This window comes from Crocuta crocuta, unplaced genomic scaffold (assembly GCF_008692635.1).
Source record: "Crocuta crocuta isolate KB4526 unplaced genomic scaffold, BGI_CrCroc_1.0 scaffold292, whole genome shotgun sequence".
NCBI classification, from domain to species: domain Eukaryota; kingdom Metazoa; phylum Chordata; class Mammalia; order Carnivora; family Hyaenidae; genus Crocuta; species Crocuta crocuta.
In genome coordinates this window covers 864,825-880,561 of record NW_027528370.1, presented here as the reverse complement: position 1 = coordinate 880,561, position 15,737 = coordinate 864,825, and the positions used below count along the sequence as shown (strand labels likewise).

General features: G+C 35.1%; 1 protein-coding gene across 1 annotated transcript in view; it reads left to right on the top strand.

Moving 5' to 3' along the window:
• Positions 1–15,737, top strand: part of THSD7A (thrombospondin type 1 domain containing 7A) — a 417,169-nt gene that overhangs the window by 207,576 nt on the left and 193,856 nt on the right. The window contains exons 3-5 of the mRNA XM_077754232.1: positions 4,507–4,755; positions 6,175–6,356; positions 10,622–10,690. Coding sequence (XP_077610358.1) covers positions 4,507–4,755; positions 6,175–6,356; positions 10,622–10,690 — 500 coding nt within the window. The remainder of the gene's footprint in view (positions 1–4,506; positions 4,756–6,174; positions 6,357–10,621; positions 10,691–15,737) is intronic.

The following is a 15,737-nucleotide window of genomic DNA, read 5'->3' as shown; positions in this document are numbered from 1 at the left end:
AAGGAAACTGTCACAGTGAGCATCATTGCTTCTACCAGGCTGCCCTTGCAGAAGCATAGCCTTTGCCTTTGACTTTCCCAGAGGGGCATATTCTCATGAAAACCATAATGAATCAAAGTGTAAAGTTGCCTTGAATTCTTAGAGTCAACTGTTTACATGACCAGACTAAAGGAGAGAATGGTACAGGATGGTAGCTGCATAATTAGTAACCATGGATCATGTGGATCTTGTGCTTAGTCTCATTAACAGTCACAAAATGGGTTTACAAAGACCTGAAATGAGCCCCCGTGTGAGACCCCTCAGCTACTCCTATAGCCTTGGCTTTCAACTCTGATACACTTGTGGTTATTAAAAGTATACAAGCCACCCAGAACTTTCAACTGAACTCTGACCTTAAATTCTGAATCTGCCTACTGAACATTTCTGCCTCTTGGATATGTCCTGGAAATCTCCATATCAGATCAAGACATAAATGTTAAACTCATTTATCAACTGCCAGAAAACTTGCTTCTCATTCCATGTTCTCCATTTCAAAGAAACACAGTGCTGTTCCCCAAATCACCAGAGTTAGAAACTTCCAAGTTATTTAATGCCTCCTTCTCTTTTTTTTTTAATAGTTTATTGTCAAATTAGTTTCCACATAACACTCAGTGCTCATCCCCACAAGTGTCCTCCTCCATGCCCATCCCCCCCTCCCCCCACATCCATCAGTCCTCAGTTTTTGTCAGCATTCAAGAGTCTCTCATGGTTTGCTTCTCTCCCTTTCCCCCACCATTTCTGCCCTTCTTCTCCCCCTTGTTCCTCCGTCAAGTTCCTCCTAATCCTCCTATACGTGCAAACATATGATATTTGTCCTTCTCTGCCTGACTTATTTCGCTCAGCATAACACCCTCAAGGTCCATCCATGTGCCTCCTTCTCTTTTAACCCTTTCAACTCTCCATCAGGTTGCATGATTTCTACCTCCTCTTTTCTTATACTTGGTAGCTCCTTTCAGTTTCTTTTGCCATTATCTTTGTTGAGCCCTTCCTAAACTTCATAAGCAGAAAGATTTAGTTGGAATCCCAGTTCTGTTTTTTTCTAGACTTAGAGGAGACATTTAGATTTCATTTCCTTATCTTAAACACAGAAATGCTTTCCACCTTACGGAGTAGTTTTGAGGATTACATTAGATGTTTTAGGCAAAGTTCAACACAGCACAAAGTCCATAGTAGACATTCAATTGAAAATTAATCCATGTTCATGAGCATACCTGTTAGGTTGAACAGTGCCTGGCATGTCGTAAGCATTCAATATATGTTTGTATTTATTGATATATGCATTATATTAAATCAATGACATCATCATCATTGTCCTACTCTTCCTGCCTCTTATCTTGTGTCCTAATATTCTACCCTCTACATCACCATCAAAATTTATATAAAATGCACATACCATGTCCTTTTTGCTGCACATCTTTCAGTGATGCTCTCACTCACAGAATTACTTTTCTGGTCTCGTAACTGCCCTTGATCCAGCCTAGGTTTCAATTCCACTCTTATAGCCTCTGTACAATACACACTCCTTACATTGAGGCGAAGGAAAAAATTGGTATTTTCCCCACCAACCAATGGCTCTTTTATTTCACAGCTCCATAAATTGTCTTTATCTCAGTCTGACAAATTCAAATACATTGTTTAAAATTCACCATAGTGACGTACTACTTCACATAACTTTCTTTGCCTCTCCAAGTGGAATCATATGCTTGCAACTTAATTATTCTAATCTTGACTTTGTATATCCAAAGCCCAATATTAAGTAGAGTTACTTAATACATGTTTGTTGAAATAATTGTTTGGGATATTGGAAAATTAGGGGAAATATAATTGATTAATAAGTAATATATTGTCACATATTAACATAATATAACTTAAGACTGTTTTTATGTTTATGCTGCTCATTTCTTACATTTTGGGCCTGTTCTGAAAATTAATATTTAACAGGGAACTGTATTTGTTGTGGCTCTTTCATAATCATTAATTCCTCCTTAGGACAAGTAGCATATTTACAAAGTGCATGGATGGTAAAGTACATGTGCTGAAACAGTAATACTAGTTGATTCACAGTTAGCCGGTAACTTTGGTATTGGCCTCAGCTAAAGAATTTGCCCTAACAAACTGAGATTTACAGTATAAATTGTGAGAAGTAGGAAAACATGTTTAATAAAATGGGTCTGATTTTTAGAAATCCAACCTCAAAATTTAGTCTAATTGCTAGATAGATGTTCTTGAACATGTTTCCTAACCTTTTGGAGACTTCTTCCCTATAAAATGGAAATTAGAATGGCACCCACATAAAACTATTGTTGGGAGTATCAAATGAAGTGTTAAACTTAGGCTGCACATACATAAGACTCCAAGAGTATACCATAGGCCATGTTTGGCATCACGTCTGCTTTTGAAGGATATAGAATAGGAACTTGACATGAGTGCAGATCAGATATTCCAGATGAGGAAATTTTCCTAGAAACCCATGAAGCACAGCTCAAATGGAAGAAAAATTCTACATCAGACAAGCCCAAGAGCTGCTTGACTTAAAAGTCTCATGACCCACAGAAGCTGGTATCTCTTGAAGCAACCCCATTGTAGCCTGTAAGGTCCCTATAACAACATAAGCCCTGCCCCTAGAGTTGCAACATTTCAGAGAAGTTCAAAACTGTGATTGTCTATCAGGTATTTGTACTTTCTCCAGTGTAGATGGAATAGATCCAAAGGAGTAATTTTATCATAAATAATACAATCTAGTAACATAGCTGAGTTCCCAATTTTTATCAGATTTCTAGGGCAACTAAATAACTCAGTTAACTGATGGTAAGATTCTCTACAAAAGGTTAAGAGGAATTGTTAATCCCTCTGCCTGTACATGAAACATGAACTTAGTATTACATAGAGGATAATATAAGTGTGTTAATATGAAAACAATCTCAAGAAAGATAAGAATTGTATCTAAGAGGAAATTATGGAGAGGTTTGTAAAGAGACTCATTAGAGGTCAAGATTTGGTTACTAGTTTGCCTGACCTTTGTGAATGAACTCATAAATGCAAGAATGAAAACTTACTCATCACAGAGGAAATCTTGCTCTGTAGTGTTGTATCTAATGTATCATAAATAACCAGCACCTGCCATTTGAGTAAAAATTGGGTTTTGATCTTCTCTGTTGTTAGAAGAAAAACAGAGCTGACTCACAGGGCTGTTTTACCACTATTCCCGGATGATTCTTCTTCCCAGACCTCTCAGCTCAGACAAATTGACTTTGATGCTTTGAGCTCTAAATGTCTTCTAGGAATGCAGTTTTCATTCACATGCCAGTAGAATCAAGAAGATTGAATGTGAGTTGTTACATTAAAATGGACCTGCCTCTTGGTATGGTTAATTACCATAGTTAAATATAGCACCTGAATGACAAGACAGAACTATCAGTGCATTCTCCCACTGGAACAGATGGCTCTATCATGGCGACAGACTGCCTGTGTCTTGTAAACATGCACTGTTGGTTATTGAGAACGGCAAGAGTTCAGCTAAGAATCAGCACAAGGCCATCCAATTCCAGAAAAACCACTCAAAGTGCATATGCCCATAGCCATCGACTTTCATAACATCATCTTCATCTTCATAGGTATATGTTACAATTTAGAATCCAACATCCCTCTAATTCAAGTAGGAGTAGAGAGATAAAAGCTTGAATATAAATACTTCACTGATAAGTAAATATGAGACATCTATTTAGAGCATATCTGTAATATATAAATAGATTTATATTTCTAATGCTTATGATGTATTTAATTAAGATACCCATATATTTATATTAAAGTGTGAACTACAAAAGTTGATGTACTTGAATAAGCATACAGTTGTAATGGCTAAAGTTCCAAATGATATTAATAATAATGTTAAGCTTATGGGGCGCCTGAATGGCTCAGTCAGTTGATCATCCAACTTCAGCTCAGGTTATGATCTCACAGTTCATGGGCTTGAGCCCCACATCAGGCTCTGTGCTGTCTCTCAAAAAATAAATAAATGTTAAAAAAATTTTTTTTTAATAATATTAATCTTATATTTAGGTTTTTTTTCTATTAAAACAAAAATAAGTTAGCCAGGCATGTTTATTTAAATCACTAAACAATGAAAATTACATGTTAATTGTTCTTGGTTCCTCATTTCCTAAATTAAAACAAATCTGGAATGAGTGAAATGAATGATGTGGTAAACTTAGTTTCAGTTAATTTTGCTTAGTCCCTTTATTTTCTATGAACAGCTTAACAACTCTTACAAAATAGGAGGAAATGCAAATGTTAGCTTTGCGTCTAACTGCTTTTACACATCATAAACGTTGATATATTTTCAATGAAATTGGAATTGTACCTCCAAGTAGAAATAAAATGTCCGAGCTTATTTTACTCTGGAGTGTAGAAGACAAAGTTTGTAACTGCTCATTAGTCTGTGATGAGAATCCCAATGTTCTTTTGCAGTTTCTGCCAACAAGAGAAGCTGCCAATGACCTTCCAGTCCTGTGTGATCACCAAAGAGTGCCAGGTGTCAGAGTGGTCAGAATGGAGTCCCTGCTCCAACATGTGCCATGACCCAGCATCCCCGAAAGGTACTCGTGTCAGGACCCGGATCATTAGGCAGTTTCCTATTGGCAGTGAGAAAGAGTGTCCAGAACTTGAAGAAAGAGAACCCTGTGCATCTCAAGGAGACACAGTTGTCCCCTGTGCCACGTGAGTAAATAAGAGATGGCAGCTTCTGTAGTGATGTCTCCCCACCTTGCATGTTCGTGTACCCATTTGGTTTTAACTGATTAGTGTGTTGAGAAATAGTGATGTTTACAAATTCTAAGTGGGAAAAAATAATATACCATTTTACAAACACTGTCCTAAAAGAAAAATACTGATTTTAGACTCCATTCTGTAAGAAGTGAAATTTTCATTTTAACTCTCCCAAAGAATGACTTGCTTGGTTTCACTTTCCTGGACAACCCCCACCCACCCTCTGACTCGAGGCATTAATTATCCATGTTTTGTTTTGTTTTTTAACTTACCTGAGTGCTGTTCTTCCTTTATAAACATATGTCAAGAGTGTTGTTCCTTGATGCTCCAGTCCTGCACCTGTGTTCACCCAGTTTGAAAAATAAAAAATGAATATGAAGGTCAGGTTTACTCTCATGAAACTTTACAATCGACAAAGCAAAGCACCTAAATCAGACATCTGAAGACCCGTTTAACTTTTTTGTCTAATTGAGATGGGCATTAGCACATCCATTTAAACCTGTATTGGCTGTTAATCTGATTACCAAGGAAGCATCTTGGTTAAAGTGACATGAAGTGCTAGATGAGCCATTTTCTTTGTGCTTTCAGAATATCCATTTTCCTTGAGGTAGGGAAATGCCATCACATTTTATCTGTAGTGGCATCGGGAAATGGTTCCCGGCTATCTCTTTGAAGCACATGTTGGTCTGACAAGCCCCTTACATTTCTTTCACAACCTAATGTTGATTGGAGCTTTAATTTAGAACCACAGATCATCTTTCCTGTGTTTCACTGATTAGAAACGTCAGCTCTTTTCAACATTCATCAGGCACTCATCAGGGATTCTTAGTGCTACAGAAAAACACTCATTCTTCACAAAAAGAGAAAACTCTGAATTGTTGTATTTTTTAATCCTAACACACACTTATAATTTTGATCCACTATGAAGTAGCAATTTTCATCCATTTTATTAAAGGCAAAACAAATGTTTGGGTTGATCGTCATTTAGAATGTTTTCCATTCTCAGATTCAATCCTCCTTTGTTTATAAGCATCAAGAAAGGGCAAGCCTGAGTTCAGTTTAATTGAACATAAAATTTTATGTTTTCAGCATTATGCTCTCTTTTCATAAAATATTTATAAGCAACTTCCAGTAATTGCAATTAAAACAGGATCATCCTAAATTTAACCCCTCTTTAAGTGGAGCAGTGCTGAGGATAGAGGAGAAGAAATTGAACCTGAATCTGTACCATAGATGTAGTAGTCTGTGATTAATTCAAGAGGAAAGTGTTTTTTAGGTTAAATTTTTTAACAAAAATATATATATAAGAAGAGCAGAGCAAAGTTTTTTTGAATCAATATGGTTGCCACAATCTGCATTTTCTTTCTTTAGGTACGGATGGAGAACTACAGAGTGGACGGAGTGCCGGGTGGACCCTTTGCTCAGTCAGCAGGACAAGAGGCGGGGCAACCAGACAGCCCTTTGTGGAGGAGGGGTCCAGACCCGAGAGGTATACTGTGTGCAGACCAATGAAAACCTCCTCTCTCACTTAAACACCCACAAGGACAGAGAAGGTAAACTGTCTTCTTCCTCTTTACAACTTACGCATGGGGACTAGCATGGAGTCACCCTGTAAGGAGATAGATGGATACAGATATCTGGAACATGAATAGCCATAACGGTCTTCACATCATGGCTAATACCTACTACAGTGAACAGTAATTTAAATTTTAGTTGTAAAAAAATTTAATCCAGTTCTGTCCCTGGTCAGTTCTGATTTACTGACAAGTCTTTTAAATATTCTGACTGCAGACTCTGAGTCAAAATTTAGCAGGTATAATTAATTATAAATATAAAATAAACCATCTTGTAAGTATACCCATAGAATTGTCATTTATTTTAAAGGCCTGAGTTTCCTTATATAAGATGTAAAATCTGCTTGTAAAATGGGCAACCCCTTTTGCTGTTTATAATATGGCTGAAAAATAGGTTAATTATGGTATTGTGTGAAATTTTCAATTTGAATTTAAATGAAATAAATACAGAATAAGTACAGAGTACAACTATAGTTAAAAAAAAATAGATAGCTCACTCAGTTAAGTATCCAACCTTTGCTCAGGTCCTGATCTCATGGGTTCCTGAGTTTGATCTTCATGTCTAGCTCTGTACTGACAGCATAGAGCCTGAGTGAGATTCTCACTGTCTCTCTCTCTCTGTGCCTCCCCCTCTCGTGTTCTCTCTCTCTCTCTCAAAATAAATAAACATTTAAAAATAGTAACGGCATGACTTTTTAAAAAACCTTTGATTAAACCCTTTGATTTGAAAAACCTGTCTTAGAAACGTGCTTGTTGTTTAAATATCAATTTGGGAACCTGATGTGATAAGTGTGCAAAAGGATAAATGAGTCCAAGATGGTCAAGGCTAACAGTATATATTATTATATATTAATATTACTCAACTTCTAATCATTATAGGATTAAGTTTGTATTCAATTAATTGCTCTTAGGGGCGCCTAGGTGGCTTAGTCAGTTAAGTGTCCAACTTTGGCTCAGGTCATGATCTCATGGTTCGTGCGTTCGAGCCCCGCATCGGGCTCTGTGCTGACAGCTCTAGCTTGGAGCCTGGAGCCTGCTTCAGATTCTGTATCTTCCTCTCTCTCTGACCCTCCCCTGCTCACGCTGTGTCTCTGTCTCTCTCAGAAATAAAAACATTTAAAAAATTAAAAAAAATTAATTGCTCTTAACTCTCTACAAATATGAATATTTTTAAGCATGTTATAAAAACACCTTCTTACCTTCCCTCTTCCTGAGGGAGAGCAGAATTCCTATCATTAGTCCATTAAATAAATATCTATTAGTGGCCAACAGAATTTCAAAAATTGTGTGAGGTGATATGGATGGAATATCAAGACAAAATTTGTGTCAGGAAAGTCCTCATGGTTATCATGAGGGCACAGAAACCAATGGTTATAATACAGTATAAAATATATTACACCTTGAGTTTTAGAATAGCTGTAGGGCTATCATAGAAACAGAAACATAGCAGAAGTGGAATTAGAGCTGAGTGATGACACACACATCCCGTATAATAAGTGGGTCAGGAACGCAAGGAAGTTTATTCCAAACAGAAGAGAAAGCATATATTGAAACCCATGGATGAAGAACATCAAAAACAAATGAGAAATCTTGCCAAGAAAGATGAGTATGTTGTATTTGGCAAGTTGTAAATATGATAAGGTAGTATTTCCCAGCAAATATGTTGGTTGGAAAGGGAAAAGAATAAGGATAAAGACCCAAAGTAGGAGAATATTCAGAGAAGAAATCTGATGAAGAATGCCCAGAAGAAAGGGAAAGAACCAAGAGAAATGAGTGTTTAAAAAAAAAAGAAGATGAAGAAGAAGATAGGACTCCTCTGCTTCCCCCTAAAATGAGTGGCACCAGTGACCAGCAATTCATGGAAAATAAGCACTGAAATTCTGCATTTGCAGCTTGCAAAATTTAATTGTTTTGTATTCACTAACTTTACGTAGCATGTCAACCAACTCATTTAGGAATCTAGCCTAGGGATACATTTTACTACTAATGTTTCTTGAGGTTGTAAGGAAGTAGCATAAAACATGTAATGTTAGTACATTAATATTTTCTTGGCCATTTTAATGGCCACATTTTTAACACTGTTAGGTGGATTTATTATAGCAGTCCTTTCAGAGTAGTATAATTTCATTGCTAGAGGTAGATCAGGTTTTAGTTTCTGAATGTCAATTATGTCCTGTGGGTTATTACTTTCAAAAGATCCTTCAGAATTCTGAATTGCAACTGGGTATTTTTTTACACCATTTTGCCACAGAGTCTCCCTATCACTGTCAAAAGCATGGCAGAGCACCAAAAAGTTACAGAGAAAAAGGAAAACAAAAAGAACATCATTATTAAATTGCATCTGTAGAGTAAAGCAAGTGCCAAAGGAAAGATCCATGGATATGGAAATAATCAATTTGCCTAAAATTACTATTAATCATGTATGTGTACAACATGAATAACTTGGGAATTTGTGTCATTTCATTTCAAATACCAGGAACACTAATAAGCTTTATATAGTCTTTGTAAAAGTAGTTAATCCTCTTTAAAAGTTGCAGCATTTTTTTTCCTCAGAACTTAGACTATATGAATTTCTCCCCAGAAGCACTTACCATTTCCCACTGGGAAACTTACTCAATATGCCAGCATCCAAAGGGTGACGTGTAAAGTCTATACATAAGTGTAAATGGAGAATAATTAGACTGTGGGTTGTGAGGATTGTTCACATTCTATTTTCCTTCAATAAATACCAAAGAATGAAAGTTTACTTTATAAAGAGAGGGAAAGTCCTCCAAATAACTCCAATCTGTCCTAAAAAGAAGGTACTTATCTCAAGTAATCCTGATTGTATAACCATGAATGACCTGCCCCAAAAACAGTTCATACTGCACTTAATATGAAGAACACATGTAACCAAGCTATTAAAAGTTACCTTAACCTGAAGTAAAATGCTTTAACTCAGAATAAAATCTCCTGATACAAAAAATACTGAAAACAAGTGATATGTAGTTCATATAAAATTCCTTTATTATCTTGGCACATCACATTACTTAGAGGAATGGTAATGTCCACCTTACCACAAGGAGAGGACCACATTAAATCACTTGGTACATTAGTATATTCACTACTGTTAATAGACTTACACCACAATAGACTATAAAAAATTCTCCTCCCTGCAGCTAATATATTTAATTTCCAGAAAATCAAGATGTATATTATTAAGTAGTCACAAAGCATAATGTATTATATTTACAACTTCGCACCTTGTCTGTGTCCATTGAATTATACCATCAGAATATTTATGAAGTTGTTGATAGTACCTATGGATAATAGGTAAAATATATCTCCTTGATATTGGAAACCATCCATATTTTATTCATGTATTGCTGCAGGCCATAGGTAACCCTCCCAATCATGACAGCCTTTGCCCTACAGTATTCAGGTGAGCAAAATTTCCACTTCTTTAGAAAAAAGGCTTGACAAGTTTTCTATTGAGAAGAATTGGTAGTAAAACCCTGGGCAGTTTCTGTTCAACTGGCTGAGCAGAATTCCAGTAGGCTCTGAATAGTGTTCAATTTATGCTGGCATAAAATTTACCCTTATGCGAAAATGACAAGAAGAGACTTTGCCCATGGGGAGGTCAGCAGTAGCTAGAAAGCTGATGTAAATGTTGCTGATCATTGGATACATAAACATGAATTGATTTTCTAAAGAGCTCAAAGTGAAATGAAAGTAAATTTTAACTATATCATTCAAGACATTCTTTCTTTTAATACAGAGTGAACACATTTTTAAATGAAGGAAACCAAGAGTATTCGTTCTAAAACACCCTGAAGCTTTCATGATATATATTACAGGAAATGTTAGAACATTCTTTTGTAGAAAATAGGTTAAAATTTTCACAGTAAAATCTGGATAACATGTGTGGGGTTTGAGGTTATTAAAAAAAAACCTGCCTGGATATTGCACCTGTATGGTGACATATAATAAGATAAACCAGCAAAGAGTTTGGAGGATTAATGGAAAGATGAGTGGCAGGAAGGATGGTTGAACTGTGAATGGGTAGACAGAAAGATGAAGAAAGAGTTAATAATTTCCCATGTTTTGCAAAGAGATGAGAATAAAATCGTCACCATCTCTAAATGGAACACACATTATTTCTAATTATAGTCGTTTATCTACAGTTTCCACTTTTGTCAAAGCTGTTTTGAAAAAAAACAAACAAAAGAAACAATGCTTATGGTGCTATTTCCCTGTTATTTCAGAAAGTAAATATCAGAGTACATCGAAGTCTAGTGCTGCACCTTTCCTATCCATCACTTTTGAAATAACAGGTAGGTGAGAACATTTTACATGCCATTTTAATCAGAAATGTGTATCAGACATTCTCTGTTCATTTCCTCATATAATCCTTAAGTCATCTAGGAAACACAGTGGTCTACTTTTGCTTTCTGTGTGTCTAGAAATGTGTCCAAGCAGACCCATGAGATACAAGGGCTTTCATGTTTATTGGTTTTCTATAGCACCATCACATAAATATTAAAATTACAGAAGAACATAAAAGGATTTTTAAATTTACCAACTTAAAAATGTCACTAGGTTACCAAATTATATATAAAATTTCGTTATGAATGCTTCTGTTGAGATAAATTGACTCTATGAGCACTTTTCATAATTTATCCTATTTCTAAGTATACCACTTTGTCCTCTACTAATCTTTCTTAAAACTTTTTAAATGTTGAGAGAGAAAGAGGGGTGGGTAGGGACAGAGAGGCAGACAGAGGATTTGAAGCTGTGCTGTCAGCACAGAGCCCAATGTAGGAGTCAAACCCAAGAACTGTGAGATCATGACCTGAGCTGAAGTCCAGTGCTTAACTGACTGAGCCACCCAGGGGCCCCTCTATTAATCTCAATAAGGTAAATGAACAAAATCACAGGAACAAAATCACACCATGGCTACCTTTTGGAGAAAGCCTTCACAGATGCAGGGGGATGTAAAAAAGCACTGTGGTATAATTGTAGAATAATTAAAGCATAGGAAATCCCTGAAAAAGTTGAACATTTCTTGGAAATTACTTCTAGGGCATTTTGTGGGAGAGAAGGGCTGTTAACGCTATAAACTTGGTGATGAGTAGATCACACGATAGAAGTGAGATGCCAAGAGGTGTCAGCCAACAGGATCGAGGCTAATAAAAACTCACATGCTGAAAATTGGATTAAGTTGGTCAGTGGTCTAGCCCCAAGGTAACTTAGAATTTTTAGTAGAGGAAGAATTTTTACTAATGAGAAATCAAGATGTATCCAAACAAAAAAAAAAGCAGTGTGTGTGTGTAGGCCACTTGGAAGCCATGTAAACATGAAAAGAGGACTTATAATACCTTTAACTTAGTAGACATTTAATAAACATTTGTCGTTTGACATGTTTACTCTCCCCTTTGTGAGTGGTATATAAGCACTCATAATATGTCTGAAAATTATTTCTTGAACACTTCAAAAATACTTTTAAAAACTCTTGATTTTAGTAAGGAGCTGTATTTGCACACACCCTTCATCCCTGTATAAATAATTATTCACACCTCTGACTTTGAATAGAGGAAACATGATCTAGTTGTTAGATAAAATGAAAAGAGTCAAAATTCATGCACTGTGCTTCAGTTTGGACACTCATTCAAGAGAATACATTTTACATATCTTATTCTCTTTTCTAGTTACATACAAAGCTTTAAAAACTCTTCTGAATTTTCATCCTAAGGTTACTTTCAGAAGACCCCTATGCAAATAATCAGGAAAGTTCATTTTCTTTTCTGCTTGGCCTTGTATCCTTATGCATATTATTTAATTTTATTTGCCTAAAAATACCTATTAAATGACCCCTCTGTTCCATTTCCAGCAATATGCTAAGTTAGAAAAGCTGAAAATCATCCTTTACAAAGCAGCCAGACAGGCAGGATACAATATTGCTTTAAATGCTTTTAAGAGCAGAACTGAGGTCTTGATTAACTTAATGATTTTTCAGAACAAACCAGGAAGGTTGAGCTGATGCTTTCCGTGGTTGCCCTGGGCAGTAATGGCGCCTGCAGAAGGCGGGTTACACACTACAGGAATTGAGAGGGAGTGAAGCCAGTAAGCAGTATGACATAAAACTTTCATCCAGAGAAAGAGAATGCAAGCAGAAATACTGCTTTACTTTTTCAGACTCAGAGGGTGATGGCCACAACAAGTAAGTGAACGAACTCAACTTGCCTAGGGAGGGAGAGGACAAGGAATCAGGTCAGCCTCAGCCTTAATTTGAGGTCAGGGCAAAAACAAACCTCTCCTAAGAATTCTAAATAAGGGCCTGTACTCATACTAGTTAATTAAGTTTCAAATATATGGTACTTCCATGAGTCCAAAGACCACAAAGCTGAGAAATTAATATAAGAAATAGAATCAGGCAGGGGTGCCTGGGTGGCTCAGTTGGCTGAACGTCCAACTTTGGCTCAGGTCATGATCTCACAGATCATGGGTTCAAGCCCCGCATCAGGCTCTGTGCTGAAAGCTCAGAGACTGGAGCCTCCTTTTGATTCTGTGCCTCCCTCTTTCTCTTTCCCTCCCCTGGTCACACTCTGTCTCCGAACACTGAATAAACATTAAAGAAATTAAAAAAAAAAAAAAAGAAATAGCATCAGATAAATGGCACTACTGGGTTGCCTAACATAAGCAAAAGCAAAAACTGTGAAGACAGGAATGCCTTAACCTAGGGCACAGCATTTCCCTAGGTAAAATGTGCCATTGAAAGCTGCAAACTACACAAGGAAAAAATAATCCATTTTAAACAGGACTTGAAATAACTAACAAACATTAAGATTAGACTCGCAATATTGGAAATACTGGAAATAGCATATAGAGACCATAAAAGATACATGCTAGAACTTACTAAGGTTGTAAAGGGAAAATTAAAACATTAAATATAATGAGTCACAATAAAAAAAAGACCAGATTTTTTTAAAAGAATGAAAAATAAATTCTAGAATTGAAAAGTATTTCTATTGGAAATAGATAAGGAAATTAGATTGAGCTAAACAGTTATTAATAAACTCAAGACAAATGTAAGGAAATTATTCAAAATGTAACACTGAAAATAAGAATTAAGAATAAAAGGTAAGTCATACAGAATTAAACAAGGTTCAGAATGATAAAATGAATACAAAAGATGAGAGAATTTTCTAGATTTGATGAAAGACAAAAATGTACAGGATCAAAAGAGACAGTTTCCAAGCAGGATAATGATACACTTAAATATAGAGTAGTGACATTTTAGTTAATCAACTATAAGGTAGTTATGTAAGGACAAAGTAAAAGGAATAAAGAAAGGGACAAAAATTAACTAAAAAGGAATTAATAAATCAGTGAAATTCTCAACTGCAAAAAAAAACAAAATAACAAAAATGATGTGTTAAAAGTACTGAGATGGAAATAAATGTCAATTTAGAATTATCCTGCCGTTAAAAACTACCTACCATTAAAAACTATGGACAAAATTAAAACAGAAGTGAAAAAGTTTACCTCTATTAAACCATCACTGAAAAAATTCCTAAATGATATTGCTTAAGATAAAGGAAATTAAAACCAGCAAGAAAAGAACTCAAAATGTACAAGGAATTTGATAAACATCTCGGTAATTTAAATAAGTATAGATATGATGAAGCAATACTAATACATGACTAAAACTGTATTCTTAATGAGCAACAGTAATATATGACAGGAGGAAATAATAAAGAGTATATTGTTAGGGAAAAGGAGAGATTTGAACACCCTTTTATATTATTAAGTCATTATGCATGTTAAAAATGTTAAATAGAATTATCAAAATAAAAATATAATTATTAATATTATATTTGTATAATAACATTTATAAGAGGTTTTTTTCCCAATCCAACAGAGGAAATAAAAGGGACTAAATAAAAATCAATTCAACACAAAGTGCTAAATAAGAGAAAATAATTTTTTCCTTGAGATGATCTAATTAATATCAGATAAAGGAGACTAAAAATCTAGAAATACGGCTTTTATATGTCAAAGTCAAATGTTATTTCAGAAAATTATTTTAATTATTACTGCATCTGTGAGGACAACCAACTATATTATGAGTGTTCATAATTATCAAACTAAGAATGAATATAGAGTAATCAGTCCAGGCGTTCACCATTGCTGGCAAATATGCAAACACATATATGACACATAATGTATTTCTCAGGCAACGATGCCTTCTGTATATATAAAGTACAGCTGAAATTTTTATTTTATCAAGAAAATAGCAAGAGATTGACTTAAATTACATGTGTGCAATGTCAAAACTATTAAGAATGATTTAATCAATTAAATGACATTTGATGGAAAATTTTCTTGGAAAATCAAAAAATGTCTAGAACTTTCTCTAGTATTTTTAGAGTGAAAGATAATCTCTTGGAACATAAACCTCAGTAAAAATTGTGTCGCTAAAGTGATATTGTTCAATGGAGCTTGAATGTGTTTGCAAACTTTTAAAATTAAAGGAGAGAAATATTGAAAATTCATGAGTACCAATATTTCAAACCTATCTCCCTTTTTGTCATTCATTTTTCCCAGTTTGCTAAAGGGAGAGATGAACGACATGGGCATTATCACCTAGACAAAGATGATAATGACAAAGGAATTATTACCTAAAGAAGATAAAATATATTATTACCTATGTTGGTATCTTTACAAAGTCCTAGATGGTATGGTGATAAAATATGTGAGTAATATTAAGCTAATAAGGATACATCATTGGAAAATAAATTTTGACACTAAAAGATCTTAATAGGCTAGAAACACTGGAATGTCTACAGGAGTGTGAAATCTAATGGAATACTTAGAAATACCAAAACTTAAGTCCCAAATGCTCAGTATAAAAGAAAACAGTAGTCCTGATGATGATGATGATGTGATGACAGTGACAATATTGATTGAATTTATTAAGACAGTATGTTAATAATGTGGTTCCTGCAATGATTAAGCGATGAGTGTGGGGAACAAACATTTGTAATCAGTGATTTCATGTTATACTCATCCTGTATATGTTTCTCCCAAAAATTACTCTTCTGAGCATTAGTCACAATCTGATTGATGAGGTGATACAAATTTGGATATCTCATTTGACCTTCCTTCATTCACTCAATAAATATTTATTGAACAATTATTAAATTGCATCGCTGATTTAGATGTTGAAGATAGAATGTTTTTTTAAAAAGCAGAATTGATCCCTGTCTTCAGGGAGCTTCTGGCCTGATAGTAAGTAGCCTTTCACTGTAGTTTTGTTTACTGGATTTTCAGAACTGACCCTTCAAAAGGCTAACATGAAGAAACTTCCATAGATATACC